At 46.0% G+C, this 27,832-nt stretch overlaps 2 protein-coding genes across 6 annotated transcripts in view; one reads left to right on the forward strand and one right to left on the reverse strand.

The window, feature by feature from the left end:
• On the forward strand, positions 1 to 19,200 carry SAV1 (salvador family WW domain containing protein 1). Of its 3 annotated transcripts, none has more exons than XM_084521498.1 (6): positions 1 to 272; positions 1,296 to 1,739; positions 9,984 to 10,254; positions 11,086 to 11,229; positions 16,872 to 17,042; positions 18,139 to 19,200. In XM_084521498.1, exons 1-6 carry the CDS (start codon positions 179 to 181, stop codon positions 18,173 to 18,175), a joined length of 1,161 nt encoding a protein of 386 aa, XP_084377624.1. In that variant the 5' UTR covers positions 1 to 178; the 3' UTR covers positions 18,176 to 19,200. The 3 variants fall into 3 exon arrangements, with proteins under 3 accessions (XP_084377624.1, XP_084377625.1, XP_084377626.1); XM_084521499.1 differs by having other exon boundaries at positions 18,142 to 19,200; XM_084521500.1 differs by lacking the exon at positions 18,139 to 19,200 and having other exon boundaries at positions 3 to 272; positions 16,872 to 18,103.
• The window catches only part of ATL1 (atlastin GTPase 1), a 27,026-nt gene continuing 17,775 nt past the window's right edge, over positions 18,582 to 27,832 (reverse strand). The window contains exons 8-13 of one of the 3 annotated variants that reach the window (XM_084521492.1): positions 27,311 to 27,449; positions 25,278 to 25,405; positions 24,531 to 24,587; positions 23,687 to 23,758; positions 22,199 to 22,630; positions 18,582 to 19,319 (exon numbers count right to left, since the gene is read on the reverse strand). In XM_084521492.1, coding sequence (XP_084377618.1) covers positions 19,209 to 19,319; positions 22,199 to 22,630; positions 23,687 to 23,758; positions 24,531 to 24,587; positions 25,278 to 25,405; positions 27,311 to 27,449 — 939 coding nt within the window. In that variant the 3' untranslated portion in view covers positions 18,582 to 19,208. Of the gene's footprint in view, positions 19,320 to 20,492; positions 21,489 to 22,186; positions 22,631 to 23,686; positions 23,759 to 24,530; positions 24,588 to 25,277; positions 25,406 to 27,310; positions 27,450 to 27,832 lie in introns of those variants that run through there. The other 2 variants (XM_084521494.1, XM_084521493.1) reach the window with 2 other exon arrangements.

Below are 27,832 nucleotides of genomic sequence, written 5' to 3' on the forward strand. Positions count from 1 at the left end.
GTGGGCGCGGCCGGGGGCGCGCTCGGCGGGGGCGCGCGCGGTCGGGCACGCGCTTCCCCCCCCTCCCTCCCCTCCCCTCCCGCGCCTCAGGCCCTCAACGGGCGGCCCCTGAGGGAGCGCGGCCGGGGGCTGAGGGGGCGGCGGGGCCGGTGCCGGGTATGCGGGGCCGGTCAGGGGGATGCTGTCGCGGAAGAAGACCCGCACGGAGCTCTCGAAGCCCGGCGAGGTGCAGGGCAAGTACGTGAAGAAGGAGACGAGCCCGCTGCTCCGCAGTGAGTGTCAAGGGGCCGGGGGGGGGGGGAGGTCGGTTTGGTGAGGTTTTTGTGGAAAATTAGCGAGCGGGCGTTTGAGGGGCTCGCTGTGGGTGTTTGGAGGGAAAAGGAGGTGAATTGTGAGGTGTTGTGGTGGCTGGGTTAGCTGAGGGACCACCAACACCCAGCTCCCAGCCTGGTCGCATCGGCCTGGCCCTTAATTAATGCACATTAAGGCCTTTAAATCAACCTGTGGGTGTATCTGGCGGCCTGAGGCCTCTCACCCAGCTGCTGCTCGCCGTGATGTAACCGTGGGGTGCCTGTCATAAACTGCCTGATTACCCCTCCTGGGAGGCACTGAATTCGTGGTGCAGGTCGTTAAATCATCGCTTCACAAGGGCCTTTGTTAATAGGCTTAATAACAGGCACGGCTTCCCTCTAAACTGGAGGTGTTTGCAGTTAGCTCACCTGGAAGGGCAGCAGATACTGAAGCCATGCTGAAGGCAGTGGGAGCGGGGCGAGGCTTTGTCTGTGGGGCTGCGTGAGGGGGTGTCAGCGCTCACGTGCCGAGCTCCTTTATCTGAAGGAGAAAGCGAATTTTTCCAATGACTTGACAATTTACACGCACAAAAAGGCAGTGTTTTGCTGCCCAAACTTCATATTTAAGGGAGAAAGGACAAATTCTCTGCGTGGTTTAGTTGTAGGCAGGGTACGTGGATGCTCTGGGCCATGCGGGGAGGAGAGCGATGAAGCCTGGCTGGTGTAAGCCACAGACAGGGGGTGGGAGGTGTCGTGTGTTGGTTTTTGTAGCTGCGATTATGCTGCCAAAACTGTGCTTTTTTTGTTGCAGGCAGAGGGTGTGTGGCTTTTGTTGTGGCAGCGCACGCTGCAGCGTTACCGTTATACTCACATGTCCATTAGAGCTGCTTTAAAGGGATCCAGGCATTCGAATTTCCCCATTTCCATGGCATAAATCGAGCAGTGTAGCTAGCCAAATACATCAAATGCACGCACAGTTCTTATTTCTCTTTTATTCTATAACAGATCTGATGCCTTCATTTATCCGCCATGGTCCAACCATTCCAAGACGAACTGATATCTGTCCTCCTGACTCCACGCCCGCATATGCTGCTGGGGGAGATGGAATTGTTTCCAGGAACCAGAGCTTCCTTCGAACTCCAGTGCAGAGGCCACCTCATGAAATAATGAGACGTGAAAGCAACAGACTGTCTGCACCCTCCTATCTTGCTAGAAGTTTAGCTGATGTCCCTAGAGAATATGGCTCTTCCTCCCAGTCCTTTTTAACAGAAGCTAATTCTGTTATGGAAAATGGAGACGCCGGTGCCCGTTGCTACTATTACGATCACTTTTATGATGCCCAAAGGAGACGGCAGTTAAATGACCGCTTGCATGAGGACTACAGGTATTACGAACACAACAGTGATCTTTTCCAGAGGATGCCCCAGAATCATGGCAGGCACACTTCAGGTAGGTGTGGATTAATTGTTGGTTTTTAAATGCTATTGAAAGCCTTTTGGTGTGGCAGTCTATCTGTGGTCATGTTTCTGAGTTACGCGTGTAGGACAGAGCTTTTTTTCAGTGACATTTCTATGATCTGAGTATGTGTTGACACTTCTTAGTATAAACAGTTCAATTGCATGTAGACAGTGACTGATTTGTGGAATAAATAAGGTAAGTTTGAGCAAATTTATCTTAATCCCAAACCTATGTGCAGTTCTGTTCTCTGTGTTGAGTCAGTTGCTAGTGAGCCAGCAGTTTTACTCATTAGGGGACAGCTGCTGTTTTCATGGTGTATGGAATAACCAACAGCTCTAAACTATAATATTGCTTTTTTGTTGTTGTTACTATTATAAATATTTATTTTTTAATTTTATAATGAAAAAAAGTTGTTTATTTGATGTCAGATAAAGAGAAGAATGACTGTTATGCGTAATTAGCAAATTGGCATGTAGTTAGTGCTCAAATTGACTTCTTAGTCCTTGACTTTTTTTAGCTTGTAATATTGCTTGAGGGGGAAACAGGCATACTTAAAAACTCAGTGGAACCTGTCTTTGTTTTCTAATGGAACAAGGCAGTAAGAAAGAAAGAATCCATTAAATACTTCAGAAAGAAGTATTTGATTGCCTGTGATGACGCTGAAGAAGAATTCTTACTGTCATGAATGTATTGCTGAAATTAAAAAATCTAGGATTTCAATGTTACCTGTGGAAAGGTGACCTTAAAAGCAGTAAATCTGGTGGTATTGGAGCACTGTGTATGCTGCTGACACTACGTTCGAGGAGGAGTTTGAAAGAAACATTTCAGACCTGTAAATAATACGCTGCTAGCTCATTCCTTGTAATCTGTAAACAAAATAGTAAATCTCCTGTCTAGGAGAACAAATTTGCAACTAAAAATGTCATCGTTTATGGCTGCTGACAGAGCGCATGGAGTTACAAGCTGACAGTGCTTTGGTGTTTGTGATGTGTGGGCTTTTTTGTTTTTTTTACTACAGGAACGTTTCAGTGAAAAATAGCAGAAAAGTAATGTTAGCTTTACTGCTGTCAGCCAGTAAATCTTGAAATGTTAATGTTTAAGGCTGGCTACTCCATCCTTGTTAATGCTGTTAGATTTATGTATTAAGCCAGCATTTATCGAGATTGTGCATGGAAGCCCTCCATCTCTGTCAGCTGTTCTTCAGCCAGCAGTCATTAAACATTTACCTGGCCCAGATAACGAGCACCTGTTTGCATCTGCTGTGGGCCTGGAGGCAGGAGGGGAGGACTTCATAAACCAATGTGACCTTTAAAACAAGAATACTAATGCTGAGAGTCTTCCAAAATATTGCTGCTTTCTAGAACTGGATCAGTGTTGAAGTGGAAAAGGAGCTCCACCTGTTAGTCTGAAGATGAAGTCAATCTAGCAAATTTTAGAACAAGCTGAAAGTAGAGCTTCACAGCCAGATTTTTCTCAATAGTAGCAGCACATTTCTTTCTCATAAGGCTTTTCCCTCCTGCTTATTTTCATGCCTTCTTAGCTATTGGAAAACATAAAGGACATGCTGGTATTTGCTTGGTCTTTGTCCCTTCCTCAGACGTTGTAACAGTTGAACAGATTTCACACTTTTGGTAAGGGGTGGGTATTCAGTCATGTGTTTGTAGGAAGAAACCAAAAAGGTGAATGTCTTGTCTGACAGTGTGAGCCCTTTTCCTTTGTTTGTTGTTGTTGTTGTTGTTTTTTTCCTTTCATCTCAACCTGGAATATGAACTCTTAAACTCCACCTTGAGGTTTCATTGCAGTAAGAGCACTGACCTGTGTCCTCAACTTCCCTGTGTCTTCTCAAGAGTTGCTGTTACTTTTTTCAGTAGAAGAATTGTGTGTCCAAAAACAAGAAAACCCCATGACATCTTGTTTCTTTTGCCTCACTTTTAAGCTTGTTTTTATTCGAACCATCCATTGTCATCAAGCCTTAAGTGTTTCTCTTAAGCAACACTAATCACTGTAATTTCAAATTCCTCTTCTCCTGCATCTCCAGAGTACTGGGTCAGGCCTTTTACTTTCATTGTCTTTGTCTGAGTTCTCACACATTTTTTAGTGTTGTTAAGTGTTTCACCTAGCTGAAACTGTTCCTCAGCAGGATCACTGATGACTGCAGCTTATAAACTTGCCTAATAACACAGGTACAAAGCGTGATGCACACCCCTCCATTAGCTGTGGTCTGTAAATGCTGCCTCTTGCCTCCTCCCCCAGAAAGTGCTCTCAGTTGTGTTCTGGTTTGGGTTCATTGATGAAGAGGTGTTGCCTGATGAGGCCAAGGTGTAATCACCAGTGGTGAGTGATGTTTCATTTAGTGGGGGTTACAGCTGAGATGGCCCTTGAGGAGCAGTGTCTGGATACCAAATGTGCATGGGAATGCCAGCTTTGGGTCAGAATAAGAATTCCACTCTATAATTTGGTGATAACTTGAAATGTGTTCTTATTGACATCCTCCAACCCAAAGTGGTTGGCAAAGCCTTTATCCAAGTCTCACAATTTTTCAGAAGCTGATGGTGACAGTGTTGCCTTTCATAGGAGTTTCTCCTTGAAGTCATGTTCTCTCTCTGCATGATTCAATTCTCCATATCTTCATTTTCTCATTCTCATTAGATTTATTTTTAATTAACAAACTAGTGCTAGTTGTTTTCCTGAGAAATGTTTTCAGTTATTTCCTGTTTTTGTATGTGTAGCCACTTCTGTGCAATTTCTTATTTTTTAATTTATTTTTTTTTCCAAGTGTCCATTTCAAACTTAATTCTAAGAGACTTTACCTGTCTTTCCTCGACATCTCTTTCCTCTCTTCTAGGTTAAAGGTTTTGGGAGGTCTGTGGTTGAAGTTATACCTACAGTATAGATTGGAACTAACTTGTAACCAAGACCTCAGAGTTATTTGTACCTGTTTGAGCGGTAAGCTGAATAATTCTTGTGTATATGCAAATTGCTGAGATTTTAAAAAGGGATTTTGTGGTGTAGTATTGTAAGTAGTTGCCTGTGATGTCAGAGGAGAAAAATTTTCTCCCTCTGAAGGGAGAGTCTGGTGAGCTGTAGTTGAAAGGAGGTTCACCTCGTGTTAAATTTTGCCCCTTCAGAATTGCAAACTTATTCATATTGAATGTGAGAGCAAAATCAAGAAATACAAGTTATTTAAAGGACTCTCTTTAGAGTTAAAGTAGCAGGGCTTTTCTTTTCAAGTGTGTACACTTCACCTTTTTTCTTTTTTTTTAACATGGCAATTCCTGACCTTTTCTTCTTTGCGCTGATTCTGCGGTAATTTCAGTGTCGAATTTTTGGAAGCTCTCAAAATACTTCCTGTTGTGTCCCCTTCATTAATTTATGCTTGCCTGGAATGTCCCATGCCCTCTGACAATCGAGGTATTTGTGCTCAGGAAGTACCTTCAGGAGCTCTGGCATGCATTAGGAAGGCCCAGAACTTTTCTGCTATTTTATTGTTACTCACTCCCTTAAAGATAAACATTTCTCTCTCTGCCTGTCTCTTATCCTGGTTTGAAGAGGGAAAGGGAGAGGATTTGGGCATCATTAGGGAAAGGGGGGAAAAAAGCTCTCAAAACGGTTGACCTAAGTAAAGACAAATATGAAGGCCTTGCATTTGGCTAGATTTGTTCTCCAGTGCTATGAATTTTGGTTGAAGTTAGCTGTGGGAGTTTATAGCCTCTAAAACTTCTCTGTGTTAGCTGTGTCTCAAATAAAATGAGACTTTCTCCAGAGTCTTTGCCCTTTTTTCTTTCTGCTGGGCTGCTCTGGTGGTAGGACTTTTCTCCTGTGCTTTCCGCTACCATTGCTGATGAACTGAAGAACTGCTTGACTTTCTTATGCAGAATGCTTTTCTGTTAAAGCTCCTGTATTGCCCTATAAAAGTATTTCTTCCTATGACTCACAGTTTGCGTTGTTCAATATTAATGGAGTAAAAACCAACCAGACTTCCACCATTGTAGAAGATCCTACGGAGTTGTCCCATTTGTGACATCGTTAGCCTAAGGTGGATTTTTAAGGGAATACCTTGGGGTGCACTAGAATATGGTGCTCAAAATTAAGCTTTGGGCTCTGGTGTTAAGACACTCCATTCCTGAAGATGTTGAGAAAGAGGCTGAATAATGGACCTGGCCTCACTTAAAACCGATTTTTTTTTTAAATCTTAGTTCTCATAATTAAAGTGATCGTTGCTCCTTGGCACCTTCTTTTTTCAAAATGCTAAGAATATACATGGTGATGCTCCTAAGCAAGCAAACTTGAACAGGATTTTCTTTTGCTTTAGAACAGCAAATAATACTCTAGGCTACTTTGCAATTCACTCAAGACCTTAAATTGAAGATACTGTGTTTTACAAGCATTAGGAGATGGAATTAACAAATGAGACTAGGCAGGTTCCAAAGACACAAGCTGAAAAGGATTTACGATTGCATAAATTTAAATTCATTGGAGACTCTGCTTGAAATTTAATAATGCTGAGAGTGTTTAATGATGAGCACTGTTCTTTAAAAAGAGTGAAGGAGATTTTTAACATTAGGAAAAAGCAGATAACTTACATAATGCCATTCCTTAGAGAAGCAGGAAGAATTGGAATTTCTGCCTGGTCATGGGTGCAAAAACGTGTGTGTAACAAAACCCTGAGTAGTTACGGTGAAGTGGAGATAATTTCTTCCATCAAGAGGAAAGTCACAGGTTTTAAACTAGATGTTTTGACAAAAATGGTTCAAGCTGTAAATTTATGTGTTTTTATTTTTCCTGTAGATAATTTTATGTTACTAAAATATAGTACAGGCCCATAGTGCATGGAATAGCCTTGGTAGTAAACACCTATGTGAAGCTTTGTGCTGCTGTGAAAATGTTTTAGGGCTAAGACCTGACCTGAAATTAAAACCCAGAAGAATATCCCACTTGGGCAGTATTACACAGAAGAGCAATGTTCACAGTAGATGGCTTCAGGCTTTCTTATAGTTTGATTCCTTGGCAAATGCTTTGGAAAAGATGATGTACGAAGTTATTCTTTGACGTGTGGTCCTGTCTTACTGTTCCTTACAGGTGTGTAGATCTGAAAATAGATGCTCATCTTCTCTCATTTGAAATGTAGCAGGAACTACTCCTCATACACATGTGCTCATTCTGCCTTGAAGGGAGCATCTGCTGAGTTTTATAAGGAAAATAGGATACAATTTATTTTGTTCTCTAGTTCTCTAATTATATAAACAAATGGCTAAATTATACTAATTGCCATAATGGCTTGATGGTCATAATACATGGAATATTACCTGACATCTGAAAACTTCCAGTCTGCAGGACATTTCAGTGTGATGCCTGGTTTTAAGGAGAGGTAATGCCCACTGAGCTTGTACACGGGGAGAAACCAGGAGCTGGAAATTAGTGAAGGGACAAAAGCAGAACTGCCAATGTTGCCTTTCCACAGGGTGTGTAGCACTGCTTTTTAACATACTTTCTAGGTAATTTCTGTAGTCAGAATCTGATTTTTCTCTTTACCCAAGTGCATCTCCCAGTCTTCTCTGACTTCTGGATGAAGAAATGCAGGCTTTGTGTCAAGAGAGCTTCTGGTGCAGAGGATGGCTCAGCATTCATCATCCTGGCTTGTGCAACTCTTAATACCAAGTTGAGATGTTAAAAAGCATTAACCTTTACCCCCAGTAAATAACTGTACTGGTATTTTTCTGCTGCAATTGTGCTAGAATTTAAGTGGGAGGAACTCATTTAAAAAAAAAAAAAAAAGTGCTGGTTTTAACAGTGAGCAGAAAAGTGTGTTTATACCTTTATACCTTGATGAAAGTTCTTTCCCCCGTCAGCTTTGTGTGTTTGATCTGGTGGTGGTGGTTTAATGTTTGCTGTTTATGCAGAATTCCAACACAGCAGCTCACTTGATTGGGGAAAATACTGAATTTGTTTACCCAAAGTGCAGTATTTCCAAGAAGCCGAAGCGCTTGTATTTTGTCACTGGAATGAAAACAAAAACAGTGGCATAACTGTAGCTAGGGCCTGAAATAGTCTCCCTGGCCCCAGTACTGCTAAAGGTCAGGAAGTGTCTAGGATGTTTCTCCTCACTGGAAGTAAAGGTCTGGCTTGCTTAATCCTAATGAGAGGTGGAGCTGTCACATGAGGGCTGCTATTAACTTTTCTTCCTAAAGCTAACGAGTAGGTGAGCGCCCCAGCAAGCAGAGGTGCTTGAAGGCCAATAATTTAGAACATGGCAAGGCTAGAAACAGGATGAAACAGGAAGTTTCCAGCCTTGTATCTTCCTAGAAACAGGCACCCCTTGGCTGGCATGTTATAGATTGGACTGTGACACAGTCAGTAAACAAGCTAGGAAATTACCTGGGAAATACAACAGCTTTGGTGCTGCTGAGGTGGTGTCTCTCTCAGTTAAAGCCCAGACCTGAAATTTCATCTTAGTAATACGATTTCGATGGGAGAGGCTGTGCCTTTTCTTTCTGCTCTCAAAAATAAGAACACAAAAAGAGAAGGAAAGGGGTGTATTCACTTGATCATTGAACAAGGTGGGTGTGATGGAGTCACTTTCTGACTTATAAGAAGGTAGGAAAAGTCACTCCCATACTGCTCCTCCTGGTTGTAGGGAAATAGTGATACACAAACTCTGAGTACCGTGATCGAATAGAGGTGTTTGAGAAGATGATTAGAATTTCTTTAAAGCCACAGACTGTAACTGTAGAGTTACAGGTAATGGAAGGTAATTACTTTAAAATAGAGGTGAGTTTCAGCCAGCACAGGCTTCCAAAAGATGAGACACCAGTGAAAATCTTGATTGCCACTTACTTGTGTTCTTTTTTTTTTTCTTTTTTTTGAGCTTTCTGTAAGTTTTCTTTGGGTTTTTAACCTACCTACCTAAGTATCCCCAGTATAGAGGGAAGGAAAAGAGGAAATGGAATGATGTTTCTTCAGTACATCTCCCAGCATCCAGCACACTAATTTTGATAATGTAAAAGCCGTGTGTATGTTGGAACAAATTATTTTAAAATAATCATGAGCAGTCTCTTTAACTGGTTATTTATAAATCATAAACCTGCTGTGTTTGTGGGGCAGAGGTAGGGAATTAATCAGGTATGGCTTCGGGTCAGTTCTCCCAACCCAAAATACACTTGACCTAGGTCATTTTACTTCTCTTTTGATGCAGAAATTCTTCTACTGCAGCCTGCTTCACTGAGAGAGCTGGAAATTACCATTTTGCATGGGCCTTGTTAGCATTATGAAGTGCAGGTGCTCAGTACTAAAGAAGAACCAGATGAGCGGACTGCTAGAGCAGGAAATGTCCCTCCAAGATCTGTGGAAGGAAGGGAGGAAGAAACAAGGAGATTTTGTGACTTTCTCTCAAAAAAAAAAAAAAAAAGGCCTCTAAATCTTGTCTGGATCGTGGTCAGGCTGTCCCACCTGGGGTGCACATAAGCTAGCTAGCCTAGCAGGCATGGGTGGCTTTGGCAAAGAAGGCATGGCAACACAAACTTCAGTGTGTGCAGAACTGTTCAGCAAAGGGCTTTTGCAGGATCCTGGGTGCATCTGGCCTCTCTGTTTTCTGTAGTTACTGACGGTGATTTTTGGCTGATTGCACACGCATCGCTAATATCTGTCAGTGCAGTGCTAACCTTTTCCCTCTGCTTGGTTTTCCTCTTCAAGCTACTGATTTTGAAGGGTTAAGGCTTTGTTGGTATCCTGTGACTGTTCTAGTTAGTTGTTTCTGACTAAACTAGGAAAAAAAGCTGTTTTTTTTTCTTGTAGGTAAATAGTTCTGATGCATCTGTAATAGTGTATAAACAGAAACTCATTTAGGTGAAGCTTTAACACTTGTAATGTTATGTTGGCTCTCTGCTCAGCAAATTGAGCCAATAACAAGAGTTTTATCCCTGCTGAGTATGCTAAAATACATCTCTTAATTGAAAAAGCAAGGAGGCTTTCACTGTCTGAACGAAGCTGGCCAATGATCCTGGAGTAGGAGGAGAGCAAAAACACGTGAGACTTAAAAGGGGAATAGCTATTTTGACTTCATCAGGATGTTTTTTGTTTTTTTTTTTTTTACTAGTGTACGAGTGCACATGCTGTAAATCTTATGGTATCGTTCAAAGTTCAGTTGCATCATGCAGGGGGGAAAAAGTTGACTTTGTACATAACGTTGGTTTGGGTTATTACTGGTTTGACTAAACGCTGTTTTCCCTTTCTTGTTAGGCATCGGGAGAGTTGCTGCTACATCTCTAGGAAACTTAACAAATCATAGCTCTGAAGACTTGCCTCTTCCTCCTGGCTGGTCAGTGGACTGGACTATTAGAGGAAGGAAATATTATATAGATCATAACACTAATACAACTCACTGGAGCCACCCACTCGAGCGCGAGGGACTGCCCCCGGGATGGGAGAGAGTCGAGTCAGCAGAATTTGGAGTGTATTACGTGGATCACATCAATAAAAGAGCTCAGTACAAACATCCTTGTGCTCCCAGGTATGACATCAGTCTTGTCTGTTACGATTGTTCTTTTCCTAACCCAGCTGAGAAAGTGGGGCTGTTTTTGCCTCACATACAATATGCCAAAACCATCTTACTTTTCGAAGTAAGCTTTACTGGTTCTTGACGAAGATTTTTAGAAGTTGTTATAATTGTTAGAGTCTTTTTTTCCTCATCTGTTACTATCTTAAGTTTAGAAACAGGATATTGTTCCTAACTCACTAAAACAAAGCAACCATTCTCCTCAGCTGTTGGTAAAACAGCCAAGTTGCTGAGAACAGAACTGAGTTGTTGGTTGAAACGAAACTTGATCAGATGTTCCTGGAGGTTCTCTGGAAAGTGGCACCTATAATCTGAACTATGAATTGTCTTCTTTAGAATGAATTTAGGTATTTTAGCTACATAAAATTCAAAGGTAAAATAAAATTAGTATGTACCAGATCTACCAGTTACTTTCTGCTATTCAATCTTTTTTTTACTGTTTCCCAGGAAGAGAAAGCTTTTTTTAATGTGTGACACACAAAAACAAACATAAGAGGATGTCATTTGTTATAAATGGAGTAACGTATCAGCTGCTGCCTGAATACACTTGCTCTAAAATACGAAATGGGATGTTATTTGGTTGAGTTTGCCTTTTCACTCATTCCAAACCAGACAACACTTCCTTTCAGCTGTAGTGTCCAGGTAGCGGGCACTAGGTCAGTAGGTCCTGAGCGAGTTGTGCAGCATGCTAACAGATTACAGGTTGTATTAATCTGTACATTGGTGTTAACAATTAAATAATGCCTGCTTGGAGCTCACTGAGTGTCTCTGCCTTCCTTCGTACAGCGTTCCCCGTTACGACCAGCCTCCCCCAGTGACCTACCAGCCGCAGCAGGCGGAGCGGAGCCAGCCTCTCCTTGTCCCTGCGAATCCCTACCACACCGCCGAGATTCCGGACTGGCTGCAGGTCTACGCCAGGGCTCCTGTGAAGTGAGCTTGTTTCTTTATTCTTTTCACACCAAATTACTCGTGCGTAGTTTAGAAGGAAACCAAATGAGTTCTGATGGCTGAAGGAACTCTAGCTGGTGTGTGTTTCTGAATTGCATAAGAACTGATGCTGACAGCGCATGAGGAAGTTATACTGGATGGTTTCATATAGAATCATTAGGGTTGGAAAAGCCCTCCGAGATCATCTGGTCCATCCCCCTATCACCAATGTCACCACTAAACCACGTCCCTAAGTGCCACGTCCAACCTTTCCTTGAACACCCTCAGGGATGTTATCAGAAATATGACTTAAACAAAACTAGATGCTTTAATATTCCCAGCCTGTAATTGCATGGGTGAAGTTTTAGCAGATATGCAAATGCAAAATAAGTATATTTTGGTTTTATTACACATTTTTATATATTAAAAAAAGCCACGCTGAATTCAGTGAACCACCATTGCTTTTTACGAGCTGAGGATCTAGCCTGAACATTTAAACTTCTAATTTGCTGTTGCTGCTTGCAATCAGCCATCCAACAATTAGTATCAAAAGATGCTTTTTAAACCATATATAGATATAATCTCACCCTATATAATATATATTATGTTATTAATGTATAATGATGTAATTATTGTTATAATGAATATTATTTAAATAATATAATGTATATATGTGGTTTAAATTATGGTTTAAACCATTATTATATGTATGATTTTTATATCTCCCCAAAGTAGAGCCAAAATCTGCACATTAAAGGGATTTGGCCCTTTCCTCTTCCAGTTGAAAATTGTGTGTAATAAGTATGACCAATTTTATTTGTGTCATCTTACTAGAAGATTTGGAGACTCTGTCATCACATTAGCTTGCTTTGTACTAGGCATCTCTTAAAATCATCACAGTACTTCCTGCAGATCCCATGGCTTGCAGAATGTTATGTAGGAGAACTGGTAGGATGTGATTTACTGTCAGTGTATTTGTGAGAATGGCACCAAATGGCTTATAAATTTTTTCAGGGTGTTAACTTTTTAATTCTTATGTTACTCCTTTTTTTTTTAAAAAAAAAAAAAAAAAAAAAGGTAACTGTGAAGGAGAACTTGTAGTTTGAATTCAGACTGAAATCTGTTTCCAATCAAAAGCTTTAATTACTACTAAGTGGTGATAAAAAGTTAGTTTTTGAAGAAACATCCCTCTAGGAACAGGGAATCGCCTCCAAGAAGAGATTTAAGTCAACATAATGAAACATTCTCTGATGGGTTCAGCTCTGCAAAAGACTAACTAAAGAGAAAAGCAATGAAAAAAATCCAGATAATATTTCAGTAATTATGAAACCATGTATGTTTTCAGAAGAAGGGAAATATGGAGAAACTGATTTTTACAGCAGTGAGCAGGTCAATCTATAGTTGCAAATTCACAAGCAGCGTATGATCAGTGACTTCCAGCTGAAATATTTTTGTAGCTGCTTCTGAACTATAATTTGGAAGTGTTTAATTACTCCTTGTGGCTACTGGGCTTGCCTAAAATCCAGCAGTATATTATACACCAAGGACATACTAAGTTCCTGTAACCTATGAGAGGACTTATTTCCTAGAAACACTTCCAGGTTTTGGCTGTGACTGTATTTCTTTATTTAGGTCTTTGGCACATTTAGACAGTGCAGTTTGAAATATTTCAGTCTGTGTTGTGTAAATTCCTGCCGGTACTTCTCCTGAAACTTGAGGATAAGCAATAAGGTTCTCAGAAATGTCTTTAATAGGCTGAGACATTTTGAAATATTTAATTCATTCCATGTTTGAGAAGAATTGGCATTGTTTGGAGGAACCAAAAGTCATGTAGTTGCCTATATCCTTTTAACTCTTCTGGTAAAGTAGTTCTGGTAATAATATGAATGTTCACAGAACTCTCAAACAATTCTATGAAGAAGCAGATCCTGTTTTATGCACTTTTATACTGGAAAAGTGGGGAAGAGAGGTAGAAACTGCAACTGGCTTGGTGTCACCTCAGCATGAGGGCTTCTTATAGACCATCTGACAAATATTTTTAGTTACTGAAATCAAGATCACTTACACATTACAAAGGTAATTGTGATAACAAACCTCTGTTGTGAAAACAACTGGCTTAAAGCTTGAGGGGAAAATCTGGTGATGCTTGCAAGTTCTTAAACAGCACTTCCTAAAAGCTGAGTGTGAGAACTGCATGCATTTCTTACTGTCTTATAGCACAAAAATGAAAGCTGACAGAACACTTTTATAGTGGTAGTAGGGGAGTATCTTTTGGGATCTGCTATTTGAAATTCCCTATAAAATTTGTTGATTGATAGTGCTGTTTTCCACTGAGATCACTGTGGTATATTTTGTTATGGATGCCTGGTGCTGTAGCTTGATTAGCTGACTAAAGGCTGGATGTTGAGGAAAAGCCAAGTAGGTATTATAGCAAAAATAGGTAACAGCTTTTACTTTGACAGGTTTTTCTAAAGGGTAAGCATTCTGACCACCGGAAAGATCTAATGGGGAGTTGTGGCAGGTGTTAACCATAATGTTTCACTATTTTAGTGAAAAACAGTCAATCTGTTAAGAACAAAAAGAAGATAATTGGCTCACCAGACAGCAGAGAGGCTTTGAGGTCTGATAATAACTTAAGGCGTAATGATTTCCAGTCCCAAGGTACTGGTGACACCTTGAAGCACCCTTTCCCTCTCTGTCCCAGGATCTGTCCAGGGCTTTTTTTTGAAAGCATAAGCACAGTTACCAGAATATTCATCTTTTGAGCCTGGCAAGGGCTTAAATGCACGCCAGGTGTCTTGGTTTCACTGTGAACAAACGTTCAATTTTAAAGTCCTGAAGAGCAGTTGTGGTAGGTGCTGTGACAGCGTGCCACAGTGCCTGCATGGGACTTTGGGGGCAAGGATCAGAACCCAGGTCTTTCTCCTTGCAGCTGTAACCAAGTGGCCGTAAATATTTTGGGCAGCTCACCATCTGCTGTGTGAAAAGTGAATGTTGTATTGAATTCTTGCTGTCTGCTGGGAATAGCCCAGGGGACGGAGCACTCTGACTGGTGAGCCCTCCTCTCCTTGCCCAGGAGGAAAGGCTCGGTGCTCGGCAGGATTCCTTTGCCACCGTGCTCTTGGTTTCTGGCTCTGTGACTCGCTGCCCCTCTATGAAATGCCCGTGGTGTCTAGGTCAGGTACTCTGGGCCCTGTTCCACGAGACATCTCCGTGGTGTGCTCCTGGCCCTACACCACTTTTTGGGTAGGAATGAGTCCGTTCCTGTCAAGGTGCTGCTAGTGGCTTGATCTTTAGTTAGACCTCCTCCGTTCAGTACTTCTCTCGGCAGCCAAAGTGAAGCTGCCACGGAGAAGCAGCCCCGATGTGCCAGTTGTATCACAGACCACCAGCAATGAGTTTCAAAGAGCTAAAGAACAACCACGGTTTTGGCACTCTGTGATAATTTAAAATCAAGGGAGGGGGCTGTTCTTAGCTGCAGGTCCCAGGAGATGTGCAAATGCGTTCCTGCATGCGGTGTAGCTTGTTCTTTCCTGCTTGTGCCACCACCTGAGTAAGAAAAAGCTCCAGGGTCACTCATTGCCTCCCCATCCCTCGCGTGCCATGAGAAGTGTCTGCTCCTGGAGCCAGGCGGTGTCCCCGTGGCCACCAGCTGGGGCTCTCCTGGCCAGACTTCACCAGTCATCACCTTGAGGTGGTTGGAAACATCAAAGGGAACAGCCTGTTTATTTTAGGCTTCGGTATCTGCCTGGCTCTCTGAAGCCCTTGTGCCACTTTCTTTACGCATATAAGGGGTGCCCGCACTGCGGCCTGGTAACGCAGCCACTCCTCAGACCAGAGGAGCCAGAGACCTGCAGTCCTCTCTCTGCAGCATTACCACGATTTTGTTGAAAAATTTTGTTAGAAATTCTGGTTTTCTACTGGGACCTTGGAAACCATTCTCCACCACTGGCACAAAAAGCAACACATTTAAAAAAAAAAAAAAAAAGTTTGTTTTCTTGATGGGGTGGATAGATTTTGGAGGCAACCCAACTTCCATATAATTTGATCTGGTGGCAGCTAAAAAGTGACTGATGGAAACGTGGAGTGTATTGGAACATGGAGTGTACGGGCAGCGTGCTCAGTGAGTCTCAGCACAGACGTGTTCCCACGCACAGCCTCTGTTCTGATAGCTTCTTGCTTTAGAAGAGCCACAGAATAACCCGAGGTGGAAGGGACCCACGAGGATCATCAAGCCCAACGCTTGGGTCCACGTAGAACCACCCAAAAATCCACCCATAAGGGGTCGGATAGCTCCTGTGGTTTATATATTGAGGGAAATGGATACTATAGGCACTAAATATGGGAAAACAAGCTTTGAGGAATTTTTATGGCATGAAAGCGAGTCGCTGACTAACGTGTGATTGAACAACCCTCTGCATTACGAATGTCCCTAAACCAGCATCTCGTTCTGTGCAGCTGCAGTGCCAGTTTGGATCGTGGAAAATTACCGGAGAATGGCCGTGATTACTCACACGGGTGGGTTGGCAGTCGGGACACAAAACGCAGCCTTGGGGAAACTTCAGCAGCTCTGCTGGCGAAACGAGGGAGGCTCGAGGAGGCTCCTGTTGCATGGAGCTCATAGCTACCTAGTGGCAGCAGCTTCGACAGCCAGACGGGTGATCGTAAGGAGATGTTGGTAGGCTTCAGCAGTTGGAAAAAGCACTAGGAGTACAAACAGCACTCCAAAATCGCTCCATATTAAAAAAATAAGAATTAAAAAAGCGAGCGCTGGCGGTAAGTGCAGCTCCTGTAAGAAAAGCAGTGGAGGAGAGGAGGCTTTCAGAATGAAAAAGGCCGAGGGTGCCTGGCCAGCCAGCATTTAGCCCGTGTAGTTCTCCAGGGGACCTCCCCAGGTCCACAGCAGCTCAATTTTTTTTCCAGTGTGAGGACTGAGAACATCTGTGGGCTTCCTTCTCTCCCTTCTCCCTCCCTCAGCCCTCACTGGTGCTATCTAATCCCTCCGTCTGCTGTCCTGGGAGGTTCGTGACCTGCAGTTGGAGGCACTGATTGAGATTATTGCTGCTAATTAACCAAGAGCAGGGCAGTGTCCAAGAGTGCTCGTTAAGGCTGGAACGAGAATGCTGTGGAAACAAAAGCGCGTTGTGAGGGAGAACTTGCAGGCCTGCAGAGCTCTGCCTTCTGGGAGGTACTTGCTGGGGAATACTAGGATAAGCTGTTAAAATAGTTCATTTTTTCTTTCCTAGTCCAATTTTAAAAGGTGTTTTATTGCTAAATCTTGAAGGTTTGTGTAACAGAATTGATGTTCTAAACCAAGGTGTAAAATGCATTTGGGGAGTGTTCGTGTAGTCAGTTAAGAGGATCTGTAGTACTTTGTGAATTTACCTGTATAAAAAGTAATTTGGCATATTATGGGTGATTCTGCAGTTTAGCTCTAAGTAGTGTTTCTCCAGTGCACTTTGAGCCACAGCTCACTGTCTGTGGGTGTTAATTAGTTATTTCCTCACATAGAACATGCTAATCAATGCAGGCTGTAGATGGCTACAGAGCTGATGAGTGGCCGTGCAGCTGTGAGGTCAGCTCCTCACCGAACACACAGTGACACGTGAATAATCACCTCCTACTCATCTCCTATCTCCCCCCAGGTACGACCACATCCTGAAGTGGGAGCTCTTCCAGCTGGCGGACCTGGACACGTACCAGGGCATGCTGAAACTGCTCTTCATGAAAGAACTGGAACGGATCGTTAAGCTGTACGAGGCGTACAGGCAGGCCCTCCTCACCGAGCTGGAGCATCGCAAGCAGAGGCAGCAGTGGTATGCCCAGCAGCACGGCAAGAATTTCTAAGCTAACAACTCTTCCTAATAGACTTTTCCGAGGACACTACGAGCTTTAAAAAAAAGTTTCCACACTTCATACTATGAAAAAGTGCTTTGGTTAAAAAGGCAGCTTATTTTTGTTGACGTTGCACCTTTGTTATTATCCTCTTGAATATTTTTCTACATGTATTATGTATTGTTTATAAAATGAAAAATGTTTGTTAATCTTTTTCCATACAAAAACTAGTTTGTTATTCTGAAAACCAGCATGGAGTTACAGAGTTTGATCAGAGACTTGATTCTGGTATCTTTTTTCTAGCAGTTGGCTGTATTATTAAGAAGCTGACTATATATTTTTAAACGGCAATAGATGCAATTACAAGAAATGCCCTGGATGCAAAACATTGTTAAAATCCAAATTAGTATTTTGGTGTATTTCCCTCTGGACTTTTTGTATCCCTCTTGAGAGAGAGGTCTGTTCCTTGTTTACAGCTTTAATGTACAGAACGCTGGCACTGTTACTTCTCAGTACTAGAACCGTACAGAAGCTGATTTCATCACTCTCAAAGTGCTTCATGAGAATGAAGCCTGAGTTGCCTTATTTTTTACTTTGTTTAATGCATTATTACCTTAGATTTACTACTAGTTTTCACAGAGGTTAGTCAGAGGGCGAAATACTCGTACCTTCTTAAAGACCAATATCACTAAGCAAACTCTTCAAAGGTTCTGAAATGCTTGGGAGGCTGCATTTTATGAGCCCCAGCCACACGGGAAGGTTGTAGCATTGTCTAACCAGCTTACCAACCAGCTGTACCACACCACGAAAAAAAATCAGGGATGTATCAACATTTTTTTACCGAGCTTTGTCTTGTATTAAAGTTTCCTGACTTGGGGAAAATTTTTACTTGTACAGTTACCCTCGCCGATATTTTCATTTGGTTCATTGATTGTCCTGAAATGTTATTTATGGATTCTTTTTAGTGCAATAAACATGGTTGCAGACAAAATACATTTCTTGTAAATCCTATTAATTCAATAAAAATCAATTTGTTTAATGAGTGAAAGGGTGGACAACTGATTTTTCACCTTTCAGCAGGTCAAATGAAGTGGTTAGAGCCAAGGAGATCTGACTGGGAGTGGCCGCAATCAGAAGCTGTCACGGATGCTGTCCCCTGCGTGAGTCGTGGTAGAACAGAGCTGCTGTTGGAGCTGGTCCCCATAAAACCCAACCGCTGCCCCTGTGAGCCTGCTGTACCCAACTTGCTGTGACTGCCAGGTATGGGTGCAGCTGTTACAAAAAGCTGGAAGCTTTGCTTTGCCCCAAACTTGCTTTTATAAAACTTGCTCTTACTCTACCAGTGACAGAAGCACCTCATGGAGGTCGCACCTGGGCAGTGAACACACCAGAATAATTAAAGATGTCAAGCTACTATTAAAGCACCAATTCTGAAGGTCAGAAAAAAATCAGAAAATGTAAAAAGTAACGCTAAGAAGCTCTGAAGTCGTTAGTCAATAATTGCTTCTGATGGAGCCAACTTCTTAGGAACAAAAAGCAAACTTTAATAGTTCTGATGATAAAAGAATAGAACTGTTTAACACACTTTCTATGCACTATAATGAATATATATATGTACAGAAATACAGTGAAACTTTCTCCAATACATATACAAAGTGATACTTTGTGCATCAGTTACGAATGGAAAAGTACGCTTTCCTTACAATATCGTTAACATACCATAGCAGCTGTCCTTACAGTTTCTGATAAAGCAAGTTAATACATTTTTAATTATGTTGATGTAATTAGTTGATTGAAGAAAACCCTCGGTTACATGTTATAACTCGTTCAAGTGTTTGAAAATAAGACGATTTTGAATAATGCGAAGGTTTGGAAGGTTTTTAGCTGCAGCGTCACGTAAATTATAATTCCCGTAATGACTTGGTGATTAATTAAAAAGGGAGAAAATAAGGCTTCATAAATTAGTTGGGAAGTGTGCCGGATATTGCAAATTAAAAGCACTTGGTACTCGCAGCAGTGCTGATATGTACATATTAACAGAACAAAACTCATGCCTACATCTTCCCATCCAACGCTGTTGCTGCAGGAACGGATCGAGCACTCGAGCGGCCGCGTCTCCTCCGTGTGCCCCGGGCAGCCCCTCTGCCCTACAGCTTCTTCCTCTCCGAGCCCTCGGCAGGCTCCGCTTTCTGTGCGGGGAAGGCGTGGTGGTACAAGTGTCTGTGAGTCGCGGCCGCGCTGTACAGTTTGTACAAAGCCTAAAAAAAAAAAAGCAGAGGAGATGCTGACGGGCTGAAGCAGCAGGGTCAGCCTGCGTAGCGTGCAGTTTGCTTTGGGCACCGGCTCAGCAATGCAGTGTCCAAAAAGGGGAAAAAAAAATAAAAATAGGGTTCAGGAGTTTACCGATCTCTCAGACCTAAGGGGAAGAGCTGCCTTCAGCTGTGTTCGGCTGAGGCCTACCTGCAGTGTGAGCAGGGGTTGGCAGGGGCTGGGTTTCCCTACGTGTTTCACGTGCAGGCTTTAAATTTCTGCACTCTCAGCACTTTTTTCCCCCACCAGGCAGAAATTGCATCGCAGAGAGGGTTTTGCTGGGTCATTTCTATCCGGCTTTTCTACGTGATTTTTCTGCGGGTGAGTGCAGATTTTTTTTTCCTTCTCGTGTTACCATTTTTTGCTTTCCTCGTTGGTGCCTTTCCTACCTGACAGCGAGGCCTGGCCTTGGCAAAACAGCAGCGTGCCAGTCCCAGAGCACACCAGGTGCTGTCACACGAGTCCCATGGAGCGTGCAAGGGACACGCCTGGCACCAGACCCGGGCATTTTCCATGTGGCAGTGGCTGCATTACCCATGCTGATGTGGCCGTGGGGTGTGTGCCCCTCGCAGAGCTCAGCTCAGAGCAGCCACAGGGCCATGCCCGGGCCCCTCGGATGCTGCAGCCTCCCAAAAGGGGGCCACTGCCCCCCCCCCGACCCCAAACTGCACCCAGGGCACAGCGCAGAGGAGATGCTGAGATGTTACAGAGCCCTGAGGGTGACTGGCTAGCGCAGCGCTGAGCTTTCCACTTCAAACAACTTTTAATTGGGGGGAAAAAAAATAAAAATAAAACCACCAGCAGCTCCTGCTGGGGCTCTGAAGGCTCCTGGTGATGTAAAACAAGGATTGTAGCGGGGAGGGACAAGGCAGACGATGGAGATGGGAGCTTCATGCGGCGTGATGGCTTCATCATGTGCGTGTTGAGGCCGTGGAGTGAAGCAGGAGGGCCCAAGGCAGACACAGCACAGCCGAGGGTGAGCAGAAGGCCCCGGGGTGCTGAGGGGCTGCTGCCCGCATCCCTGACACACCCTGGGAAAGCCTGGGGCTACTGCCTGCCGGTGGCTGCGTTTCTAGGGCTGTGGTGGGCTGGTGCAAGGGTCTGCCAGCAGCTTCTCTGCGTTTCTTTATTTTTTGGTGGTGTCTGATAACATGCCCTCATCTCCCCCACAACAGAACTTGCAGCACTTTGGGTTATTTTCAGCTTTTCTCGATGCCTTCACCCCACACAGCTGCCTTTTTCCTGGCAGGAAGGCTTTCTCTAGCAAAGAACACCTTCTGGGGTTTGCTGTAGCACAAGACACAGCAAAGCCTACGGCCCCGGAGGTCAGAAAAGCTCCAGGCAGCTTTGGGGACACAGCGAGATCCCAAAAACAGCCCAGCTGTGCAGGCCACCATGGGCCACAACGGGTTCTTTTTCCCTGCACTCACCGAGCTGCTTGGCACCGCCAAGAGCTGCTTCAAACTCCTCTTAAGAGGCAACCCCCACGTAACTCAGTGGCAGAAAAATGCACCAACACCGAGCCCTCGGCCCAAGGAAGAGGCTGGGGAGGCAGAACACACCTCCGAGTCCCCGAGCATGGTTTACTCCACCCAGGATTTTATTTTTTTTCCCCAAAGCTGGGCACGTGGTGCTTGCAGACACACCAAGCCAAGGGCTGTGCTCAGCCCGAGCCATGCCTGGTGCCGCAAAACCAAACTCACGGGCAGGGCTCAGCACGCCAGGAAAGCCCCCAGCCACAAACTGAGGGGGGGGAAAAGGTTAAAAACCCCATCACAACAATCACACAACCCTTCCTTCCACCCCAATCCCACCCCAAAAAACCCCTCCCTCAGGCTCCTGGCTGTCAGCGTGGGGTCGGTGGCAGGCAGCAGCTCCAGAGGTGACACCCTGGCAGCAGCGAGCACCCCGCTGCGGGGTTGGGGTCCCAGCCACCACCCAGGGCCCTCCTTTCTCTCCGAGCCCAAGGGCTGAGAAGCAGCCCAGCGTGCGTCTCATCCCGGGATGATTTTTCTGTCCCTGAGGCTCGGCCGCCCTCAAGGATCCCCTGGGAGCCGTGCGGTGCATGCCAGGGGAGAGCAGGGGAAACGAGAGCCACTTACCTCGTTTGTGCTTCCCTGGCGAGAGGCATTGGGAAAAGAAGGGGGAAAAAAAAATAAAAAGGAGAAGAAAAAGAAGCATCTCTGTGTATCATGCACATCCACGGAGCAAACAGCGCTCACCTCCAGCCAGCAGCCACCTGCCGGAGCCCCCAGGGTGGTTTATTTGCAGGGGGCTCAGCCCTGTCCCCTCACAGGTCCCCCACGGGGCTCTGGCCACCCCTCCTGCTGCCGGGGACAGCGTGTGTGACCCCACACTTGTGGTGAGTGCTCTGTGTTGGTGGGATTGGCACAGCTCCTTTTTTACACCGGGCAGGGTTCAGGGGGTCGGACTCGAGCAGCTTTGCTGCTGATTCCTGCGGGGTGGCTGTACCCAGGCCCTAAAACTCGTCCCCTCCATCACCAACTCCACAAACTGAGCTGAAAATATTCCCCCTGTTGCTGCCCTCCCCACCTGAGGAATGGACTGGAGCACATTGTCCTGCTGCCTGAGGCCAGCCCAGCTCCTCCCTGCCTGCACAAGCAGCTCAAGCAGCTGGATCTGCCCGGGCAGGCCCCGCTGGAGCACCTAAAACAGCCCTAAATGCCAACGCAAAAAGCCATTTCCGAGAGGAGGAGCAGCCCCAGGAAACCCAACGCTTAAGCACTCGGTGTGGGGATTTGTACTGTTTAGTTTCGTGTGTTTTTGTGTGTGTTTTTTGTTTTAAATCAAAAGCTCTTTATCCTACCTGGTCCCACAAGGCTGCGGCCACTTGGTCTATTACTGCGCCCAGTTCTCTGTACTCCCCAGAGTATCTGATATATGCCCAGGTGCACAGTGTGATAAGTGTCAAGCCCATGATCATGTTGCACAGACTGGCTATGATGTCCAAGCCAATGAAGCCGGTGACCCCAGCGATCACGTAGGTGATGAAGATGACCACGAAGAGCGTGGCGGGGGTGCGGGCAGCGTGGAAGATGTTCTTGCTGTCGTTGTGCTTGATGTACTGGATGTAGAGCTCGTCTATCTCGGCCTCCAGCTGCTGCAGGTAGCGGCGGCTGAACTCCTCCCCGCCCATCTTCTTCACCCCGCGGAACAGCTTCACGGCCTCCTCCTTCAGCTCCAGGTGCTTGCTCTGCAGGTCGCTGGGCGCGAGGAAGGGCTTGTCCCCACCACAGACCTGCGTGGAAAACACGGCCCCATCGCTGCACAAACCTCAGCACCCTCAGCTCCTGTCCCCTGCCAGGCAAAACACGGGAACCGGGCTCTGGGGGGGCTCCTGTTTGGCACAAATATCCCCTCTGCTCCCCTTAGCCCTGAGCTCCAGTTTGGAGAGCCCCGAAACCAAAGGGCAGTGCAGGGTTTGTCCTTGCCATCCTCTTGGCACTATTTCTTCGAGCTGCAGCTCCTCAGACACAGGTTAAAGCAGGGCTGCAGGTGTCTGTACTGAGAAGCCGGGTCCCACAACCCTCCTGTTCAATTTGCTCACAGCCTAAGCCAGGATCTCGGGCAATATCGAGCTACGATCCCAGCAGATCTGGAGCCCAGCATTTTCCTGTGCTGCAAACTGTGCAGCTTTTTTTTTTTTTTTTTCCCTTAGCACTTCTGGCTTTAAGGCATAAGCACCAACACCCACCCAGAGCAGCGTGGGGATAATTTGGCCGTGTAGCTCTGCAGCCCCTTCAGCCACCTGGAGAACAGACGGGACACCTGGAAGTGGCCGGAGACAGGCTGAGGGCTGAGCCTCACCCTAAAACACCTCAACCATCCCTCTCCAGAGCTGACTGGGCAGGGCACAGGTGAAAAGCCTGCTGTAATGACTTTATCCCCTAATTAGCACCAGCCACAGCATGGGTTAAAGAATGAAACAGAACAGTTCAGCTGGAAGGGACCTTCCACCAACTCCAACTGCCTGAGCACTTCAGGGCTAACCAGAAGTGAAAGCGCGTTAATGAGGGCGTTATCCAAATGCCTCTTGAGCACTGGCAGCCCCGGGGCATCAGCTGCCTCACTAGGAAGCCTGTGCCAGTGCCTGACCAGCCTCGTGGTAAAGCAATTTTTCCTTCTGCCCAGTGTGAACCTCCCCAGGTGCAGCTTTGTGCCGTTCCCTCACGTTTTGGTCATCGTGGGCTGCGTGCTCACACAGCGCTGCTGCCCCGACACGATAAAGCCAAGCAGGGAGGTTTCTCCAGGAGGACAGGAGAGCCTGGGGAACGAGGTGCTCAGCACCACCTACCTCTTCCATTCTCCTGCTGTAGGTGTCTTTGGCAGTGGCAACTGCTGCTAAATTGTTGGCTTCCGCTGTGGCCTGCACGAAGAGCAAAAAGGGCACAAAGTTTAGCTGCAGAAAGGTGAGGTTAAGAAGCGTAATTGCAGAGAAGAGCAGCCACCAGCTGGGTGCACACAGCCCACGTGTTTTCAGCCAGGATGGATGCATGGTGCACGCACACAAAATTAAACAGCCCCCCCTGACTCAACCAGCTGCACTCTCCCCAGCATCTGACCAACGCCAAATCAAATCCTTCTGTATTTACACATCCAGTATCCTCAGCCCCCCCCCCACCAGGCAAAAGCCTGCATCAAGAAAGGATTCCTACCCTCCGAGCCAGGGCAACAAAACCTCTGGGCTTCAGCTGTGGGAAACAGCAAGGGAAGAGATAAAAGGCTCAGCTGAGGGTAAACAGCTCCAGCTGCAGCCTCCCGCTGAGCTGTCTGACACGGAGCAGGGAGCTGAGGGCAGCTCTGCGTGGGGCCACGCTACCTCCATGTGCCAGAGCACGATGCTGCTCACCTGCGGGGAATAATTTTGGCCAGGCTGGGTGCTGCTGCGTGCGTGGAGTGACCACAGCCCGGCCGAGGTGCACGAGCTGTGCTGCCTCAACTGCCTGGCCACATCACACCTTCCTCAGGCTCTGAGTGACTGCTGAATGCTGCCCAGAGGGACGTTGGGGTTGTGCAGCTAAGGCACTTGAAACAAAATCACGAAGGCTCGACGTGCTGCACTGGCTGGATGCTGATAATTAAGTGGGAATCGATGGCAGCTGCAGTGCATGGATGCCCAGCAGCTCCCCCTCACGTACCTGCAGCATGGACTTGGGGTGCGGCAGCTCTTCCCCTTGGTAGATCTTTATGTAGGCCTGCAAAACAGGGCACAGAAACACAGAATCAATCGGATGCCAGCGAGACGCAAACACCTCCACCCAGTTCCAGGCACAGCATTAACAGGATGAAAGCAGCACAGGAGAGGAGGGGGTTCCTGGCACAAGATGGCTTCAGCAGGGGCTGCTCTGTCAAAAAAAAAAAGGCAAGTAGCACAGCCCAAGGTCGATTCCTTGCGTGGTATGGGGCACTCACTCAAGGCTCACACTCCACCACTTCCTCTAAGTATCTATACCATAGGATTTGCACCTACCTCCGTCCTTCCCTGAAGGAGAAGGAACCAGAGTCAGGTAGCCCTGGAGAGTAGGTGGTGAGAATTACTCACTGATATCTTGCATCAAAATGTCACGGTAGTCATGACAACAAAATTAATGTGTTTTTTTTTTCCAAAGGCAACGGGAATACGGCCCTCAGCCTACCTCCCCCTGGTCCGCAGGTCCCCGTGGTGGGGTGAGAGCCCTGACACCTTTTGGGCTTACAGCATGGCCAAATACAGAGCCGTGAGGGGTTTGCTCAATGCAGCAAGGGAGCCAGCACTATTAGGCTAGACCGAGATCATTTCCTCGAGCCAACAAGTGCTAGCTTGTCTGCTGCTGCTTTCCCCTTCCATTAGAAGTGCAAATGTGCTGCAAACAAATAAGCCCCGTTTCTCTTGAATAAGCCAATACCTTAAAATACTCCACAAGGCCTCGACAGGTGATATGGTTTCCATTGATCTCCTTCACGTCCAGGCTCTCGGGACTAAGCAGCCACGGAATCAAAATCTTCAAGTTCTTGATGAACTCGTCGTCTATTTCTGGAAAGAAACCCAACGTCATCAGAACCAGCCCTCGGTCAGAATTGTGCTTCCGTGTGCGCTCCCATCAAAGACAGGAGGCTCGAGCCAGGGCACCAGCTCAGACACCCTGTGATTTAGTGATGTGAGCACTCAGAAATGGTCCCGGCCCCGGTGAAGTTGTCACTTAACCCACCAACAGCACATACAGCTGTGCATAGATCCATCGTCCAGCTTTCTTGTCTCAAAACCAGTTGCACAAACACAAATGTGACTGCACGGGGAAAAAAAAAATGCTTTTGCTGATGACATGGGTAACGCACACCAGCACTGGCAGCCAGAGAACAGCACCTTGCCAAGACAAACACACTCTTTGTAAAGCATGATCTTGAGTATACAGCATGGAAACGTGCTGTGCCTTCCCTTTGCACGCCTCTGTGGCACCCATAGTGGAAATCTTCAGCCAGGGCTTAGGCTTTGGCTCTTCTGTGCCAGCAGGTAGGATTTCCTGTGCCCAGTTCTCGGTCCCCTACGCACCCAGATGTCAGATTCTCCTTGCGAAGTATTTTAAAGCTTTTGAAAATCGTCAGGCTCTCAGCACTAAGAAATCCTGCAGGTGATGGCATTTACACTGCACCCTCGGACACCCCTCGATGCAGGGCTCAGGGATGGGCACAGCCTCTGCTCCCCCAGTGTGTCCCCTACAGAGCTGGCAGTGTCGCCGAGTGCCCCACGGGCTTGTGTCACCTCGAGGGAGGCAGGCTCCTTGCCTAACAGCCACTTTTATGGCTTCAGAGCGCCTCACATCCATTACTGCTATTTAAATTAAACTGACATGCAAGCCATCCAACATCTGGGCATCTGGAAGGTAACAAGAGAGGGGAAGTTTCCCCAGATTTCTCCTCAGAGAGCACAAAAGGCTGAGTCCAGGTCTAGAGGAACAAGAAAATGCTGTCGAGATGCCAACAACTCCCAGGCCAGTTCTGCACACACCGCTTGTTAATTGCTGTTTAGCACCTGAAATTAGAGGGGGAACTAATAGAAACCAGTTTGGCTTCCACCAGAGCCTGCACTGTTGCTAGTTAGCACAGAGTTTGCCAGAAGGACGAGTCTGATCACTAGCCAAAACCAGAAGAAGTAACTTCTTTCTGTCTGGTAATTTATTTTAAGTGACTAACAGCCACTTTCTCCATTGCTCAGAGGCTGCAAGCAGCCTCTAAGCAGAGGTGCTGGTAAGCAGCTGATTCACACAAATTGAAAATTTGGAACCTGATTTGGCAGGGGGTTGGACCTGATGATCTTTCGAGGTCCCTTCCAACCCCTACAATTCTGTGATTTTGTGAAAATCCACAGCACACGGCTCCTTTCAGGGTAGAGAATCCTACCTTGTGTTTTTTTCCTTCGTGTTTATTTTACCTGTGAACTAAGTCTGCCCTGTAGGGAAACCACTGATCAGATAAGTCAGGATTAAATATTCCTTGGAAAGCTTTTCAAAGTGAAATAACGTTCCTCTGAGAGCACGTGTAACCAGCCTGCCACCCTGCGCAAGCACAAGCCTGCCGTGCAGCAACCAGTCTGCACGGCTGTGTCTGTGCCCAACTGCAGGTGAGGCACAGGAATTAACTGCAGGCTGAGCATCACGTCCATAAAAATCCTATCTCACCTGCCCTTCCCCATTTGTCTATCAGCCATCTGTTGGCAGGGCTTATTGTCAGTGAACGTGAGCTCATGCTAAGGTTAAAAGCATCTGGCAAAGGGCAGGCAGCTGGCTGCGCTCAGAGGAATGAGCTGGGTATGTCGTTGGGAAGAGGATTCAGGTCCTCTTGCAGAAGCCCTTCCATGGAAAATACTCAGAAATGTTTCAGGAGTCAGTGGGCCTGTCTGTCAGGGCATCTAAGGTATCTAAAGCAGGCCTTTGCCTCGTACCTTTCAGCTTTCCGTCAAAGTTAGGGTTGGTGGCGACCTTCAGGCCGGGGTGAGGTAAGAGGAAGCAGGAGATCTTGGTGAAGCAGGAGTGGATGTGCTTTCTGACGTTCTGCAGTTCTTCGTGCTGGTTTCCTGAGACCTGCGAGAGATCGGTTTGGGGTCAGCTTCCCTTCGGATGCAGACAGAGGTGACACCGGGGTGCCAGAAGCACGGGGTACCCCGCACTGCGGCTGCTCACAGCGGGAAGGAGCTGGCGAGGATGTCCCTGTGGGGCACGATGTGTGAGCACCAAGGCAGGGCTCCTCCAGCGACCAAGGAGCTGGCCTATCTCTGACCACACGCCCTGGGGCATGTCATTATCATCAGGAAAATGTGCGTGCCTGTGCATGACCCGCATACAAAAACATTTGGGATTTCCCACTGGGGCCTTTCTCGGCTCCCCTTTAATTAGGTCTCTCCACTACCAAGTGGCCCAAGCATTTCCTGATTAACCCCACTGGAGCCCATCGGTTTTACCTGTTC

This window comes from Aythya ferina, assembly GCF_964211825.1.
Source record: "Aythya ferina genome assembly, chromosome: 5".
Classification (NCBI taxonomy): Eukaryota; Metazoa; Chordata; class Aves; order Anseriformes; family Anatidae; genus Aythya; species Aythya ferina.